The sequence below is a fragment of the Artemia franciscana genome, chromosome 15 (genome assembly GCF_032884065.1).
Source record: "Artemia franciscana chromosome 15, ASM3288406v1, whole genome shotgun sequence".
NCBI lineage: Eukaryota > Metazoa > Arthropoda > Branchiopoda > Anostraca > Artemiidae > Artemia > Artemia franciscana.
In genome coordinates, this window is record NC_088877.1 from 5,092,476 (window position 1) to 5,111,816 (window position 19,341).

The 19,341-nt window shown below is 35.7% G+C and overlaps 1 protein-coding gene across 1 annotated transcript in view; it reads left to right on the top strand.

The window, feature by feature from the left end:
* Window positions 1–19,341, top strand: part of LOC136035962 (dolichyl-diphosphooligosaccharide--protein glycosyltransferase subunit STT3A-like) — a 53,807-nt gene that overhangs the window by 23,696 nt on the left and 10,770 nt on the right. The window contains exons 7-9 of the mRNA XM_065717854.1: window positions 2,706–2,859; window positions 8,411–8,649; window positions 10,511–10,708. Of these exons, the coding sequence (XP_065573926.1) occupies window positions 2,706–2,859; window positions 8,411–8,649; window positions 10,511–10,708 (591 nt within the window). The remainder of the gene's footprint in view (window positions 1–2,705; window positions 2,860–8,410; window positions 8,650–10,510; window positions 10,709–19,341) is intronic.

A 19,341-nucleotide genomic window follows, 5' to 3' on the forward strand; every position in this document is an offset into this window, starting at 1 on the left:
TCAAGAACGTTCAGAAATTAAATAAAAAAACAAGTTTTTTTTAACTGAAAGTAAGGAGCGACATTAAAACTTAAAACGAACAGAAATTACTCCGTGTATGAAAGGAGCTGCTCTCTCCTCAACACCCCGCTCTTTACGCTAAAGTTTGACTCTTTCTCTCAATTCTACTTTATAAAACAGTAAATAACTTTAGCGTAAAGAGCGGGACGTTGAGAAGGGAACAGCTCCTTTCATACACGGAGTAATTTCTGTTCGTTTTAAGTTTTAATGTCGCTCCTCACTTTCAGTTAAAAAAAACTTGTTTTTTTTATTTAATTGTAAAAAAGTTCATGTGCAAGGCGTGTCATTGCTCGAGTAGGCAGTGAAAGCAGTGTTGAGGAATAAACCACATTGAGCTGAGAACTTGCATCAAAGGCTTTTACCACCCAATGAATATGCAGTGCAAACAAAAAGGAAAAAGATGGAACATTAACAAAGAAAAAGAAGAGACAACAAACGCAAGTGGTACAGTTAGAAGTAGTAAACACTTGGAATTCAAAGTCAAGACCAAGATCTAATTTCAGTAATTGAAAAGAGACAATCGCTTTAACTTGCTTTGCCACGAAGAGAACGGGGTAGGAAATACTGAATTTTTTTAATAATATAGCAGTTGTGGTTCTAAAGGTGGGATCGGAGAAGATATTTTACGGAGTGGAAGAAGACTGGACTGAGTTTTGATTTGATAGATTTTAAAGGACTTTTTCAAAACGACGATATGTATGGAGATGTACAATGAAGATGAAAAGTTTTAAAAGAAAAAGGAGATTGAAGAAAAATTAAAGAAATAATTAAAATAAATATATTATAATAAAAATTAAAAATACAGAGATAAAGAAAAAAAGAAGAAAAACATCTCATCACCCAAAAATTTCGTTTCATTTGTGACAATAAACGCATAAGATTGACTGACACGAATTTCGATGTGAGCTAATAGGAGTTTCCTGTTTCTGTTGAACTCAAGAGGAGTTTTCTTTGGTGGTGTTTGGTTCCAATTGGGTGTATAACTTTGGAACTTTTCGAATTTAATTCAAGTCCAAGTCGTGCATGCTTAGATTGCACCGATGCGAAAAAATTTACTCATCTCCTAGATTGTAAGACTCAAGTTCACAATGTTGACTGTGTAACGGACTAACGATCAATTAAGACATGTGCGGAGGAAGGACAAGAAAGCAGAAGATTTTGCATCTGTAGTCCATTGTTCGAAAGTGAATGGAGAGGTTTCTTTCTCAGCTCCAATAAGAAATCAGCTATCGCGTGTATAAAAGGAAAAAAAGGTAGGCGGTGCATTTGAGAGCCGTCAGGTTTGGATAACGAATGAAGTACTAATAGAACTTTAAGATGAGAATGCATGTCTTGGATGGATTTAATATGTGAAGGGATCACCTAAACTTTCTGCTGTATAGACGAGCGGAGTGGAATGAATCAAAGAGTCAAACCCTTGACGTACCTCGTGACCAGATAGTACGAGAGATTTGCCAGAAAAATCAGTGTCGAACAATGTCTCCGTAGATCAAAACTGTAAGAAAGAGTATGTCCCTTTTAAGCAATGAACGATTTTATCCTTGGATTTAGTCTGCGTTCCCTGTCAAGTTACTCAGTTTAATGGTTTAGTTAGGTTAGGATAGGTTAGGTTTCAATTCATTTCTGGTATGTATAGCCGAATTTAACTTAATCTAACCTAAACTAAAACAATCTAACCAAAATTTTACCATCATAGCTTGCATAAGACTGAAAAAGCTGTGCATAAGCCTGTGGTTTGTAGTGAAAACCAGTGTCGACCAATGTCTTCGCATAATAGAGAAGGCGTGATTGGAATCTTAATTGATATTTGGGACATAACACTTTGAATCCAGATGGTCAATGAAGAGTAGTTCAAAAATTTAGCAGAAACTATTAACTATCGTTAGATGACGGGACGACGGGCACTGGGTGAGGACTTTGTCTTTCTGTGGAATTGGACAGACATCCCCAATCGAAAAGGAAGACAATCCAACTTATTGTAAAGCAGTCATCAGCATCAAGAAAGCAATATGGTTAGCGAGCAGCTCACTGCCATGAAGAATATGAAAACCTAACTCTATCAATATCGGAGGATTTTTGTTTTACCTTCTTGAGTGTAGGATTTCTCGCTCTACAGAATCAACCAAGACAATAAAATAGCCGGGAAGACAACTTGGAAGAAACGCATCAATTCTTTATGGTTCACTTCAAGGAATGCGTTTTGAGGAGAAAATTCAGCCAAGAAAACGAATTTCATTTGGTTTCAGGAATATCTTGAACATATAGGCACGCGTTGAGGGGATACCTCGAAATATTTTTCCAAGAGGAAGTTTGGGATTGAGTGGCCTGCTGGGACGTGAGTTCGACTATATGTTTCATATGGTAGGTTAATTTCGCTACAAGAAAAACCGATATCAGTAACCAGTCAAAACTGGAGCCATAATTGCTACCAAAATTTGGAGTTCCTCCAAGCTATTATAAGGCTCGAATTGCTTGACTAATGCTTAGTGACACATCCATGGACGGATTTGAGAGATACAGCGGTTTTTTCTGCGTACCCTATGGCACTGTTACATCCTTATTGTTTGTTGTATTTTTTATTTAATTTGTTTTTTGACTTTGTAGTATTTGTAATTTTAATTTATGTTTGATTTTGTTCGTTTCAGGCCCTTGGAACCTTTGGTCTCTGTCAATTATTTTCCTTCGTTGAGTACCTCAAATCAAAATTGAGTAAAGAACATTTTGCAGTACTTTTTCGCACATTCACTGTTTTCATCGGAACATTGGCTGTAATTGTTGGAGGAGTACTAGCTGTATCAGGTATTTTTTTTCGTATGTATAAAATCAAGCCTTTGTGTGCGTGTACACTTTTTTCTTGGTATTGATAAATAAAATAAACTTAATCAAGACGGGAACGTAAATATTTTGACGACAACTTTTTTGGAACCATGAAATGTACACAGCCAAAAAATTGGAAAAATGTAAACTAAAGTAAAGGGAAAAAAATGAACAATAGTGGGCACGTCATGGTTACAAGCGTGCTGTGTCTACAGGCCCGGACACAATTCGAGCAATGATGCTCCATATTTGTGAGAATGAAAAGTGTGAGCTGTGGCTTGTAGCAAGCAGAAAGACTTGAAATCACATTATAGTTGACATTATAGTTATAGTTTTAGTTATAGACATTGTAGTTGACATTATAATGACAGCTTGATCCTGTCATTGCTCAATTTTAATTCAATAACAAATGAACTAGTATCATTTTTATACAATTCTAAAAAGGGAGGCTTACTGCCAGAATTGCGTCTCATTCAATCGGACTACCTGTCTTGGCTTTTTCTACAATTATCCATGACTATTCAATTTTAATTAGCAAAGTCATCTTTTTCGTCTACTAAATAGCCGGTTAAGTTGGCTCCTTTGCTATCATACGTATAGAAATGTTTTCTTCCTTTCTCCTACTGCTTTAAAAACCGTTTACATTGTTATTCTTTACTGATCATTATTATATATAAGCTCCACAAGTTAGGGCTAGACCGCCCAACCAATTCTAAATATTTTGGCCACACAGTGTAAAAAAAAGTTTATAATGAACGATAAATGGTGATCCTTTAGCGTACCATATCCTCTTAAGGACAGCTAATGCTCATATAGGCCAAGAACAATATATATATATATATATATATATATATATATATATATATATATATATATATATATATATATATATATATATATATATATATATATATATATATATATATATATATATATATATATATAAAATCCCGCTTTCTAGGGCGGTAATGGAGAAAGGTTGAGATGGCTAGGGCACGCTCTGCGGATGAAGGATAAAATAAGATAATATTTACTTTCAAATGCTCTAAGAGCCCAATTCGGTTTACATATGTCACGTAAAAGTAAATAACTTCGAAGACCACACTGCCTTTCCATGACGAAAGTGAAACAGTTCAAAATAGGGATGATACCTCTTTATTGACAGTGAATAGATAAAATTATTTAACTGGATGTTTCGAACAAATATACAGTGTTCCTTCCCCCATGACAGATTCCACCATGGAAAGATCCTCCAACATAGCCCCCTCTCCTCAGCCCCACCCCCAAACAAAATAAAATCCCCCTGAAAACGTCTGTACACTTCCCAATAACCATTACTATATGTAAACACTGGTCAAAGTTTGTAACTTACAGCCCCTCCCCCAGGGATTGTGGGGGAGTAAGTCATCCCCAAAGACATAGTTATTATGGTTTTCGACTATGCTGAACAAAATGGCTATCTCAAAATTTTGATCCGTTGACTTTGGGAAAAAATGAGCGTGGGAGGGGGCCTAGATGCCCTCCAATTTTTTTGGTCACTTAAAAAGGGCACTAGAACTTTTCATTTCCGTTAGAATGAGCCCTCTTGCGACATTCTAGGACCACTTGGTCGATACGGTGACCCTTGGGGAAAAAAAAAAAAACAAAAAAAACCATGACCTTGGGGAAAAAAAACAAATAAACACGCACCCGTGATTTGTCTTCTGGCAAAAAATACAAAATTCCACATTTTTGTAGATAGGAGCTTGAAACTTCTACAGTGGGGTTCTCTGATACGCTGAATCTGATGATGTCATTTTCGTTAAGATCCTACGACTTTTAGGGGGTGTTTCCCCCTATTTTCCTAAATAAGGCAAATTTTCTCAGGCTCGTAACTGTTTATGGGTAAGACTAAACTTGATGAAACTTATATATTTGAAATTAGCATTAAAATGCGATTCTTTTGATGTAGCTATTGATATCAAAATTCAATTTTTTAGAGTTTTGGTTACTATTGAGCCGGGTCGCTCCTTACTACAGTTCGTTACCACGAAGTGTTTGACTGTTTTACTTTCGTAAAAGTAAAGAAAACAAAATTTCAAATTAGTATATTAAGTCAAGTTAACACACTCAACACGCTACGTCATGTCAAATAAACAGTCAACACGTTAAAATCAAAAAGGTTTAAATTAAAAAGGCAAAATCATCAAAGATAAAGGTCTAATCAGAAAGCTTGACAATTGCTGAAGGGGTTAAATTACAAAGACATTACAAATACACAAAAATAAAAACGGCAATAGATGAAAAGGGAACATTTTGTGGCGATACACCATTAACAGGAAGAGAGACGAAGGAGTTGATTTTGGTAAGGACACAATCACGAATGATTATTAAGGTGCTCCAGAATAAAGGGGATAACACTTTTACGAAACCTGTATGTAACAACATGGATCGGACAGTAAGTTGGGATTGCTAAGGAGGCTGATCGAGGGAGTCAGTTCTAATGGGATTGTGAAATTCAGGAAGTGAGTCCTCAGTATGGGGATTGGAAATGACTGACTTAGCGAAACGCAAGGAATTTTTTCTTCCTCCTTTCTTTTAAGGTCTTAATGCGTGCAGCTTTAAGGAGGAAGGAGTTTGGAGTTTTGCCCTCTTTGTAAATGACCCTGAGCGCACGCTCAGGATCATTTCATATTCCTCTTCCAATAACGGCCTGACAAAGGTAAACACGGAGAGAATGTATCTTAGGACAATTAAATTGTTTTAGCAGGTTAAACATGGATAGTGAAACATTTGCTTGTCTAACAATGTCGGAAACATGCGTGTCCTATTTAAGGTCATTAGAAATTGTGACACCAAGGACTTTAACATGTTTCAGTAGTATTTCGAGTGGGATCGAGTCACAGAAAACGGTAGGAGATTTCAAGAAGTTGATCGTCATTATATGTGATTCAGCGGAATTAACTGTCATATTTAGATTCTTAGATTCTTCCGAACATTGGGTTAGGATTTCAACGGGGTCACTTTTAATATTCCTATGACATACTTCAAGGATGGACAAGTCATCCACATATTTCCATCTTTGGGGGAATTCCTTGCCAATATCGTTAATCATGACAAGAAATAAGAGTGGTTCCAATAAGGCTCCTTAAGGTATTCCACAGTAAATAGGGAGGGGTTAGAGTAAATATTTTTATATTTTACAACTTGTGATCTGTTTGAAAGGAAAGATGTAACAATATTTATTAGTAGAGGGTCAATTTCATAGTTATCCTGTAGCAAACGAATTAGGATACTGTGGTCAACTAAGTCAAACGCTTTTTGGAAATGGACTAAAACCAAGTTTAGCCAAACATTTGGTTTCTCTAGTACACTTAAGATGGTATGAACCAAGTGCACAAGGTAATGGGTGGTGGAGGTTTTTCTTAAATTACCAAACTGTCGGACGTCAATGTGTGGGCAAATTTTAACTTTAAGCCAGTCACAAAGGAACCCTTCGTAAAGTTTTGATAGAAGTGGAGTGAGTGTGATAGGACGCATGTTGTTAAAGTCAGATTGGAAGATTTCTTTGGGACAGGTGTTGTAAAACCTAGTTTCTAGCAACTCTGGAATTTACGAGATTTTGTAATTTGGTTAAAAATATCAGATATAGGTCCAGCAATTGTGTCTGAAAAGGCTTTAATCAAGTCATTTGGGATGTCTAAGGGGCAAGTGCTTGATTTTTTTAGCTTTCGGATTTTATTTATAGCATCAGAGGGAGAAATTTGGGGAAACGAGGTGGGGGGAGGAATAGTTTGACCTGAGCCAGTGAAAGGGGGAGACTTTGTACAATAGACCCAAGATGCAGGTTCAGATCGTTGGCTATGTTATAAGGGGGCTCAGAAAGATGAAAATTAACTTCAATAGGGTTTTTGCCGCAAATCTCTTTAATTTTCTTGTACCATTGCTTGACCTTGTTTGAATAACGATCGTTAACTTTACTATTTTTAATACTTAGAAGCTGCTTTTCTCAATTTTCTTTTCAGGAACTTTCTTAAATTGTTAGACCTAATTGATGTTTTTCCTTATAAGCTTTTTAAAAGTCTCAGTAATGTAAGGTTTATCGGTAGAGCATGTTTTAATTTTGTCACCGGAAAATCGGCTTCATAATTACTCCTCAATAAATTTTGGAGGGACAAAGCCTTGTAGTCGACATCGTTTGTTTAGTACACAGGGGACCAATTTTCACTAGGAATCCAAGAACCAAAATTGTAGAGTCCTGAGTCAATTAGAGGTCTAAAGACGGTTTCAGTAACAGTAAAGGACTCTTTAACTGCAGCCAGTGGAGATAGGAGTTGGCTAAAGTAACTACCCCCTTGAGGGGGCACAATGGTGACGGGTCTGTAGAAATTTGACATATTGGTGCATATTAAATCAAGAGTAGAGTTGCCTTTGGTAGTAGGGACCTTTACAATTGTTTTAGACTGGAAGTATTATATTTAGATTCAAGTTTTAACTCATTTGCATCTCCTAACAGGAAAATTCCAGCATTTGGGTATTTAGATAGTACATAGTCAGCAATGGCATCCAATTTTTCAATAAAATTATTTTTGTCAGCCGTTCTCTGCCCAGGAGAGCAATAAAGACAACACAGGACAATCAAATTGAAAGGATGCAGGAAAACCTTAAGTCGAACACACACCCATAAAATTTCATCAAAGGGAGCTAAACAAGGAACGGATATTTCAAAAGGATAAAAATCATTACGGACAAAGAAAAGAATTTCCCCCCTAATTTACCCAGAGGGTGGGTTTCGGGTCTGAGTTTAATAAACCGAGAGAAATTGTTCATTTCTGTGTGATTATGTGTGATCTATATATTTTAGAAAAGGAGTCTAATTCATTGTTTTTCAAATTTAAGACTTTCAGCGTGGCTTAACAAAAGTGTGCGGAATTTAAAACGACTTGTAAAGGTACCATTTTTAACTTAACTTTATTTAAATCACACATGGATAAATCACAGGGGACTGAGGGAGCACATTTGAGTTTTCTGGGATAATTATTAGAGTCAATATCTATAGAAGAATTATTTGCAGTTGTCAAATTATTTAAATTTTGTAATTGGGAGTAAGAGGAGCATGGGATGACGGATTGCCAAAGACTTTGCTTTTCGGACAGCTGTCTAGGGTTAAAAAGAAAGCAAATCGTTCTCGGCTGGGATGGGAGAAGATCGTAAGGAAAGATTTAAGGGAAATGGAAGCTTCCTGGAGGGTGTTTAGAGGGAGGCTTTGAATAGATTGGGGTGGAGGAGGGTGTGTAGCTGTTGTGGCCTCTAGTGGTGTGGTCATGTGGTAAGTTGTTAGTAGTAGTAGTAGTAGTAGTACCCACACTAAAAGCAATTGCTCTTTTTTAAATCACTCCTTTATTGTCTATTTTTTTCTCTTTTTTTCAAAATCTGATTTGCGGTGATTAAGCTTCCAAAAAAAGATTGCACCGTGGAATGAATATTTCTTCTTCTTGTTAGTACTAATTAGTCTGCAAATCTAATTGATACTTATCGATTTGATTTTCACCAGGAAAAATTGCACCTTGGACTGGACGTTTCTACTCACTGTTGGATCCATCGTATGCCAAAAATCACATTCCAATAATTGCTTCTGTATCAGAACATCAGCCAACTGCTTGGTCCTCGTTCTTCTTTGATCTCCAGATTTTGGTATTTCTATTTCCGGCTGGTATTTATATCTGCTTCAGCAAACTTAATGATGCCAATATTTTTGCAATTCTTTACGGTGTAACTGCTATGTATTTTGCGGTAAGTATAGACTCTCTTCCATCTCTTTTTGTATTTCCTTTTGTGTAAGTAGATTAAATCTATTTGACAAGGGCAAATTAAAGTGGACGTCCTTTTCTCTCTCTCTCTCTCTCTCTCTCTCTCTCTCTCTCTCTCTTCCCCCTCCTCCTCCTCCTCCACGCGGTCCTCAGTGTTAGAATGAAAACTAATGTTCTGAAGTGAAAACTAACAGAAAAGGTGAAACATTGAAAAAAACAAAACAAAAACAAGACAGAATAAATGAACAACTGTTCATAAATTTTAATCAAGTATTTTGTAATATTGATAAGTTTTTGTTTAATTCAGCATTTCTCCGATTTTGTTAGTGTTCACTTAAAAAAGTATTATCGGATCTAAAATATGATCAAATGAATTTGTGAATCGCAAATTTTGCGTGAATAGATTAAATGTTTATTTTCAGGGATTTTCTCCGCATCCAGGATGTTTCCGGGGGAACGGGGGTTACAAATGAATTTTTTGGGGTAGGGTGGAGGTTAAAAAAGCTTTAAAAATACTAAAAAAAAAAATTATTCATTTTTATTACGTTTTTACGAGTCGGTCGAAAATTCCGGGGAAGGGGCAAACCACCCCACTCCCACCCTTAATACGGCGTTGTGTATCATCTCTATCTTAAAAAAGTTCTTTTATTTTCTCTTGGATGAATTCTTGTTCATCCAAATTCTATGTGTCTTGAACAGTCTTGAAAAGTACAAATATAAATCAAATTGAATGTTTGATATATAAGGCTATTAATTTTTGAAAGATCATCAGTTCAAGATTCTATTTCACTTTAATTCTATTTTCATTTTCAATACTGCAATAACTTGGAAAAGAAAATATTTGTAATATAATTAGTTTTTAGTGAAGAACCAATGACGTAGTAGACTTTAGACTTTTGCAGCTAGGGAAGGGGGTAGTATCCAAACTCTTGTTTGTAGTAAAGCTATATTTGTCTTGAGCTGTCTTGGAAAGAACTACTAAAATTAAACTGAATATTTGATATATAATGATTTTAATTGCTGAAAGCTCATAAGTTCAAAATTTAATTTAACTGTAATTCTTATGTTCATTTTCAATGTTGTAATAAGTATAAAAGAAAATGTTTGTACTTTAATTCGTTTTCAATAAAGCTCCACTGACGCAGTAGGTTTTGGACCTTTACAGTGAGAGAATCAGGCGGAGCCCAAACTCTTGTTTTTAGATATCTTTGTTCGTTTCAAGTTTGATTTGCATATTCAATTTAAGTTTCACTCGTTTTAAGATTTTTTTATTAATTTATGTTAGTATCTATTGTATGTTTGTTTGCTATGATTGTTTATTTAATTTTTGTTCGTTTTGGATTTTATTTATGCTTCAATAGCAAATTTTTGTTCGTTTTAAGCTTGATTTGCATATTCAATTTAAGCTTCACTCATTTTTAAATATACTTATATTAGTACCCATGGTATGTTTTTTTTTGCTATGATTGTTAATTTAATTTCTGGTCGTTTTGAGTTTCATTTGTTTTTAATAGTAATTTCTCGTCGTTTTGAGTTTGAATTCTTTTAGGTTTTTATTTTTTCTGATCTTAAGTTTAATGTGGCCCTTACTTTTCTTTAGAAAACTTCTTTTTCGGAAAGTTTTTTAATTAATATCTGTTCGCTTTAAGATTGCGAGCTATTTCATCGATTCCTAAGTTACATCTGGGGCAAGAATAATCCGCATGCGAGCCAATCCTTTTTTTTTTCTTAAACCCCTTAAGATAGAATATATAGCCAATATTTTAGCGGGGTTTTCAGAGGGTTGGGAGCGCTATTTGAACTCGTGATTTTTTTGTATTTTATACCGATATTTTTCCTTTCAGGGTGTTATGGTTCGTCTTATGCTGGTTTTGGCTCCAATTATGTGTGTCTTATCTGGTGTTTCTGCATCAACGCTGCTGACTACTTACTGTAAAAAATATGTAGCTTCAGCCCAGGCTGCTCGTCCCGATGGGGCTGTCAAAGAACGAAGAAAAGATCGTGGGGCTGTAGATAAAATTTCTACCGACTTTAATGCTAAGGTAACTGTTTAAGAGATAATATGGTTGCTGTTCAAATTTTAATGAAAGAGGCTGTTAGCTTCATGTCCATGGCTCCTTTTTGTATTAATTAAAGTTTTAGAAAAAATTTCAGCTGAAAGAAGCAACATTAAAACTTAAACAGATCATAAATTTTAATAATGACGAAGACCACACTGCCTTTCCATAATACAACAACGAAAGAGAGAATAATGAGGACTTTTTTCCCAAGACAGTGAACCAACAAAACCTATTTGAATATTTCGGCCCTATATCTAAGGGCCGTCTTCAGCAAAGAAAAAATAAAAAACAATAAAACACTTACAATAAAAGTTGTCAGTTAAAAATCCATTTTTTTTTTTAATTTTAAAATAGCCTTGGCATCATTACTTCTTAACGAAAAGTTCAGCCAAGACTGTCTGATAAAAGCTAACATTTAACAAGATAAAAAGGTTCATTCATTTCACTAACTGTATTTATTAAAAATTGGAATGATTTCTTACTGCGATATTCGCTTTCTCTGCAGCTAATCTGATAGTTCTTTTAAGATTGGGCTTGTTTTTATTCGTTCCTATTTTTGTTTTATTTTGAATTAGATTATTTTCTATAATTAATTTTGTGTACATAGGGTTGAGTGTGTATTCACCCAAGTCTCTGTTTAGGGATGTATTATTATTAAAGTTTCGTTTGATTTCGATTGCCTCACGGACAGTTTGTTTGATTCCTAGGTCATTGCTAATTCGAATTTTTTCGTCAAATAGAACATAATGGTTTGGATTTTCAAAAATATGATTACTTAAAGCTGAATCGAAAGATATGGAGTTATTTTTAGATTTTAATGTTTTTTCAATACTTTCTTTGTGTTGCTGTAATCTTGTTCCTAAATTTTGGTGGGTTCGACCAATGTAATAATTTCCACAACTACATGGTATTTGATACACCCCTCGTAGACGAGTTATTGGGGTTTTATCCTTACCAGAATTGACAAGATTCATTATACTTAAATTGCTTGTGAATACAACATGTAAATTGTTCTTTAAACAAACTTTTTTTCAGTTTTGAAGTAATTTTCGGAATATAAGGTAGGTAAATTGTGCTTGTGGGTTTATTCGAATCATTTACTGGTGTGGGATTTGGATCTCGAGATTTGGATAGAACGACTTCGGAGAAAAAGGGGGCGTGGGAAAGGGGCTCGTTGCCCTCCGATCTTTTTGGTCTCTTAAATAGGACATTAGAACTTTTAGTTTCCGTTCCAATGACCCCTTTCCCGATTTTCTTAGGCCATTGGTTCGATGCGATAACCATTTGAAAAGATATAAAAATAAACACCTATCTGTGGTCCTTCTTCCTCCCCCCCCCCCAAAAAAAAAAAAAACAATACAATATTCTACATTTTTGGCGATGGGAGCTTTAAACTTCTACAGTTGGTTTGTCTGATACACAGAATCTTATGGTGTGATTTTTATGCTTGGCTTCTTATGACTCTCTCTTGACTTTTGTCGGCGGTTTTCCCCCCATTTCGAAAATCAGTCAAATTTTTTTCAGGCTTGTAGCTTTTGTTGGGTAACACTAAAGTAAATGAATCTTATATATTTGGAATCAGCATAATAATCGAATTCTTTTGATGTGCCTATTGATGCCAAATTTAATTCTTAGCTTTTCGGTCACCATTGAGCCGCGTCGCTCCTTATTTACAGTTCGTTATTACGAACTTTTTGCTTCTATTCATTTTTTTTTTTTTTTTTTTTTTTTTTTTTTTTTTTTTTTTTTTTTGTAAAGTAGGTATCGTGGCACTAAAAAATGAACGCTAAATTATTTACTTTTAAAATTATAAAGTAAATACAAAGGAAAAGGGGTCACTTGTTTAACGTGGAAACGAAATAGGGCACAAAGTAGTTTGCACTTTGTATGGCACTTGACAAGTTGTTCCTTTTTCTGATGGCTGGGAAGTCTGCTGATCGATGCGAAAGGCGGAACTTCTGCTGCAAACACTTCCGGTTGCTGCTCTGATTCAACCCTCTTGTATTATTGTTCAAATGTACTTACTCTACCATTCTACTCTACTTAAATTATGAGTTATTTTTTTAGATCTATTATGTGTGTTCTGACCATTAAAACTTTTTGGAACACTTGGCCAGTAAAGCATTTGTTGTTGTAAATGGCAAATTACATCCGGGGTAGCTGAAGTTGGCCTGATAAGACGCCATTGTAACATTGAGTTGCACTTTGTAGATTTTTTTTCCTTGTTATGCACAAGTTTGTTATGAATATGTTCTATATATATTATACCTTATATATATATATATATATGTTTATATATCTATATATATAAAAATAAGTTGTCTGTCTGTGGATCAGGTGACGTCATGTTTCTGTGTTGACTGACGTCATGAAATTAGTTGTCGTCATTTTTGCTTTGACGGTGACGTCATTCAAGATATTTAAGACATATGTTCACGTAGAAATCTATTAATGTTTAAGTTTACAATGACTGATGAACTTACCATGGCAAAAGCCGATGAAGATACTCAAAGAGTCTATGCCAAAAAACTTGCTGCTGATAGAGAAAGTCAGAAAAGAAAGCGTGCCGAGGAACTACCAGAGCAACGCGAAAGCAGACATGCTGCTAAAAGAGAAAGTGAAAAAAGAAGGCGTGCCGAGGAATCAAAAGAACAGCAAGGAAACAGGCTTGAGGCTGATAGAGAAAGAAAGAACAGAAAGCGTGCCGAGGAATCAAAAGAACAGCAAGGAAACAGGCTTGAGGCTGATAGAGAAAGAAAGAACAGAAAGCGTGCCGAGGAACTACCAGAGCAACGCGGAAGCAGACTTGCTGCTAAAAGAGAAAGTGAAAAAAGAAGGCGTGCCGAGGAATTACAAGAACAGCAAGAAATCAGGCTTGATGCTGATAGAGAAAGTAAGAAAAGAAAGCATGCCGAGGAATCACAAGAACAGCAAGAAATCAGGCTTGCTGCTGATAGAGAAAGTAAGAAAAGAAAGCGTGCCGAGGAATCAGCGCAACCTGAAAGTTATCGCCTGGCATTCAGGTACAACCCAGTCGATGAGTATAGCTTGAGTAGATGTGTTCAAATCGGGACAATGTCTAAAATTTGTCCCTATTGCAAGGCCTTGAAATTCAATGGTGAAACAATGGGAATGTGTTGCGCCTCAGGAAAAGTTAAACTTCCTCTATTGGCTGCACCACCAGAGCCATTGAAGACTTTCCTTACTGGAACTACGTCAGAATCTAAGCGTTTTTTTGTCAAAAATCAGAAAATACAACTCATGTTTCCAAATGACGTCGTTTGGAGCCCAAATCGAAAATCCAGATAAATTTATGTCTACTTTCAAAGTAAAAGGGCAAATTTATCATAGAGCAGGGTCCCTTCTACCATTCTCAGGCGAGAATCATAAATTTTTACAATTGTACTTTATCAGTGATAGAAATTCTGAATTGAATGCACGTTGCGAAATTTCTCCCAACGTTGAAAGGACAATCGTTTCTTAATTGCAACATCTTTTCCACGAAAATAATAATTTAGTGCGTCTGTTCAAAACAGCCATCGATTTGATGCCTACTGATACGCATAAAATTGTTATTTCCGCTGACAAAACGCCTCCTGGCCAACATGTGCGTAGATACAATGCTCCAACTATCGACGAAGTGGCAATCGTTATGGTCGGTGATCAGTTTTTACCTCGAGATATTATTCTTCATAAGCGAAACGCTCAGTTGTTAAGAATTGCTGAAACTCATCGATGCTACGATGCCCTACAATATCCTATCAATTTTTTGGGATGGAGCCGACGGCTATCACTTTAATATTAAATTGATGAATCCAGCCACTAACAAAGAAATGAATAAGAAATGCAGTGCAATGCATTATTATTCCTATAGACTAATGATTCGGCAGGATGAAGAAAATTATATTTTAAAATGCCGTGAATTGTTTCACCAATTCGTCGTTGATATGTATGCTAAAGTTGAATCAGAACGTTTGCTATATATCCGCCTGAATCAGACCAAGCTCCGCTCTGAACAATACATTCATTTGCGAGATGCAGATATAAATGACGGTAATACCACAAACGTTGGAAGATTAACAATTTTACCTTCGTCATATGCTGGCAGTCCCCGTCATATGCATGAATATGCTCAAGATGCTATTGCGTATGTTCGTCTCTATGGTCGTCCAGATTTATTTATTACATTTACATGTAATCAATCTTGGGACGAGATACTGCAGCTTTTACTTCAAGGACAATCGGCGGTTCATAGGCATGACATTACGGCCCGTGTCTTCCGGCAAAAGTTGAAATCACTGATTAACTACATTGTAAAACTTGAAGTGTTTGGGTCAGTGCGATGCTGGATGTACTCAGTGGAATGGCAAAAACGAGGTTTGCCACACGCACATATACTAATCTGGCTACATAAAAAAATTACTTCGAACGAAATTGATGATGTGATTTCCGCTGAAATACCTGATAAAAATGTCGATAAGGGGTTACATGATATTATTGTAAAAAATATGATACATGGACCTTGCGGTGCACTGAACGAAAATTCACCATGCATGGCCAAAGGAAGGTGCACAAAGCAATATCCTCGACTTTTAGTATCAAACACAATTAGTGGCAATGATGGTTACCCACAATATAGAAGAAGATCTACTGAAGATGGCGGTAAAACAGCAATAATAAAGAAGCGTAACGGTACCACCATCGAAGTAGATAACCAGTGGGTTGTTCCATATTCCCCATTATTATCAAAAACATTTAATGCACACATAAACGTTGAATACTGTAACTCCGTAAAGGCAATCAAATACATATGTAAATACGTCAACAAAGGCAGTGACATGGCAGTTTTTGGCTTGCAGCCCGAAATCAAAGATTTCGATGAAATCGTACAATATCAGGCTGGAAGATACATAAGCAGTAATGAAGCTGTTTGGCGAATTCTTTCATTTCCGATACATGAACGTAGTCCAGCTGTTGTTCACTTAGCGGTACATTTACAGAATGGTCAACGTGTTTATTTCACGGAAACCAACGTGCAACAAAGAGTCCTGAATCCACCGGATACAACATTAACAGCTTTTTTTTCGCTTTGCAAAAATGATTCTTTTGCAAAAAAAACTGCTGTATACTGAAGTGCCTTCGTATTACACGTGGAATACTAAAATTAAAATATTTGAACGTCGAAAACAGGGTAAGTCAGTCGACGGCCAACCTACCATCTTCAAAGATACCACGATAGGAAGACTCTACACTGTTCACCCCAATCAACATGAATGCTTCTTTCTACGCCTGCTTTTGGTGAATGTACCCGGTCCGATATCCTTTGAGTATTTGAGGACTGTAAATGGTACTATACATGACACTTACCGTAGTGCATGCCAAGCTCTGAATTTATTGGAGAATGACCAACACTGGGATAACTGCATCAATGACGCGTGCGAAACGTCAACCCCAAGTCAAATTCGTGCATTGTTTGGCATCATTTTAACAACTTGCTCTCCATCAGCTCCTACAGAGTTATGGGAAAAATATAAGTCAAAAATGTCCGAAGATATACTCCATCGAAAACAGTTAGAGACGTCAGATATGACTTTTGATTTTACATCAGATATTTATAACTACACTTTAGTTGTTATAGAAGATTTGTGCGTACGAATGGCAAACAAACCTCTTCAGGATTTGGGAATGCCTTCACCTAACCGTATCGCTGCTGTTTCGACATGTGTAGAATTGGATCGTGAACAAAGTTACAGTACGAGTGATCTATTGTCGTATGTACAAAATAACATTTCCAAGTTAACGTCGGAACAAAAAGACATTTATGATACGATAATGCATTGTGTCGATAACAACGTTGGAGAAATTTTCTTTTTGGATGCGCCAGGAGGTACTGGTAAAACGTTTGTGATAAAACTGATTCTGGCATCAATTCGATCAAAAAATGATATAGCGTTGGCAATTGCGTCGTCCGGAATAGCCGCAACATTGCTGCCTGGTGGAAGAACTGCTCATTCCGCTTTGAAATTGCCTCTGAACTTGCATTCTACAGAAACTCCCACGTGCAATATTTCCAAATCATCTGGGATGGGTAAAGTATTGCAGCAATGCAAACTTATTATTTGGGATGAGTGCACAATGGCACACAAAAAATCGCTCGAGGCTCTGGATCAATGCTTGAAAGATTTGCGAGGGAAGTCGAAACCCTTTGGCAGCACATTAATATTGCTTGCGGGAGATTTCAGGCAAACATTACCTATAATACCTAGATCAACTCCTGCAGACGAAATGAATGCTTGCCTGAAAAATTCTAATTTATGGGCACACGTAAAAACATTAAAATTAACTACAAATATGCGTGTCCGATTGCAAAACGATGACTCTGGTCAAACATTTTCAGATCAATTGCTGGCAATGGGAAACGGAAAGCTCCCAGTAGACTCAATTTCAGGACGTATACAACTACCTGCTGATTTCTGTAATTTAGTGACGTCCAAAAATGAATTGATTGAAAAAGTATTTCCGAATATTCTAAAAAATTATAAAAATAATAAATGGCTAAGTGAAAGAGCGATTCTCGCACCCAAAAATATAGACGTCCACGAAATCAACAATATTGTTTTGACCAAGATTCGAGACCAGGCAGTCCTTTACAAGTCAGTCGACACAGTTTTGGAACCAAATGAAGCGGTTAATTATCCATCTGAATTTTTAAATTCCATAGATCTTTCAGGGTTTCCACCACATGTGCTACAACTAAAAATAGGCGTACCAATAATACTTTTAAGAAATATAAACCCACCAAAGCTTTGCAATGGCACTCGACTTGCCGTAAAAAAAACAATGGAAAACCTAATAGAGGCCACAATCTTGACAGGGCCTTTTGAGGGTGAGGCTGTTCTTATTCCTCGCATTCCCATGATTCCAACGGGTCTGCCTTTTCAATTTAAAAGATTGCAATTCCCAATTCGATTAGCATTTGCAATCACCATTAACAAAGCTCAAGGTCAATCATTAGAAAAATGTGGTATAGATCTTAATACTGATTGTTTTTCCCATGGACAATTGTACGTTGCATGTTCGAGGGTCGGTAAACCTGACAATCTATTTATATGCAGCGACAATTGGACAGCGAAGAATGTTGTATATTCGCAAGTTTTACGCAGTTAATTTGTATTTTGGAACCAAATGAAGCGGTTAATTATCCATCTGAATTTTTAAATTCCATAGATCCTTCAGGGTTTCCACCACACGTGCTACAACTAAAAATAGGTGTACCAATAATACTTTTAAGAAATATCAACCCACCAAAGCTTTGCAATGGCACGCGACTTGCCGTAAAAAAAACAATGGAAAACCTAATAGAGGCCACAATCTTGACAGGGCCTTATGAGGGTGAGGCTGTTCTTATTCCTCGCATTCCCATGATTCCAACGGATCTGCTTTTTCAATTTAAAAGATTGCAATTCCCAATTCGATTAGCATTTGCAACCACCATCAACAAAGCTCAAGGGCAATCACTAGAAAAATGCGGTATAGATCTTAATACAGATTGCTTTACCAATGTACAATTGTATGTTGCATCTTTGAGGGTCGGTAAACCTGACAATCTATTTATACGCACAGACAATGGGACAGCGAAGACTGTTGTATATTCACAAGTTTTACGTAGTTAATTTGTGTTGTATCTATCTATCTACCTATCTATATAAAAACGAGTTGTGTGTATGCATGTTTGTTTGTTTGTAAAAAGAGCGTTTGCATATGACGTCATTATTAGTACATACGGCTTTGTATATGGACAGACAATGGGAAAGCCAAGAATGTTGTATATTCGCAATTTTTACGTAGTTTGAAACACATATATAAATCTATCTATATTCACAGGTGGGACACAGGGACACAACTACAATGGCGCGTAACTAATATGGCGCGTAACGACTTACGCGCGCGGGGGGGCTTGGGGGGCGCGAAGCCCCTATATATTATATATATTATATATAATATATATATATATATATATATATTTATATAATATATATATATATAATATATATATATATTATATAAATATATATAAATATAAAATATATAAATATTTATAATATATAAAAATATATAAATATATATATTATATATATATATTATATAAATATATATATATATATATATATATATATATATATATATATATTATACTATGTTTATATATATAAACGAAGTCTATGTAAACAACAAAATTTTTCTCCACATAAAGTTATTGACTGGATATTTGCCTGAAAATAATATGTTTTCTGTTGCAATTTTGTATGTTTTGACTTAAAGTGATCATTAAAATTATTTGAAATTAACGTAAATTGACAAGGAGTTGTGTTATTCAATATAAATTTTACAAGAGAACGAAACAACTGAAAACTGGTTGAAAAAAGTTGTCAAATGCTAGATGGCATTTTCTATTTTCCCTTTCAACACTAGTTTCCACTCGTGTATGTTTTTTTGATGTTCTTTGCTGAGCTCAGATGAAGATTCCCCAAATATTAGAAAATGAGATATTATTTTAAAAAAAATACATATGAAAGATATACTGTACACCACATCTACCTCGTCCTATATATACC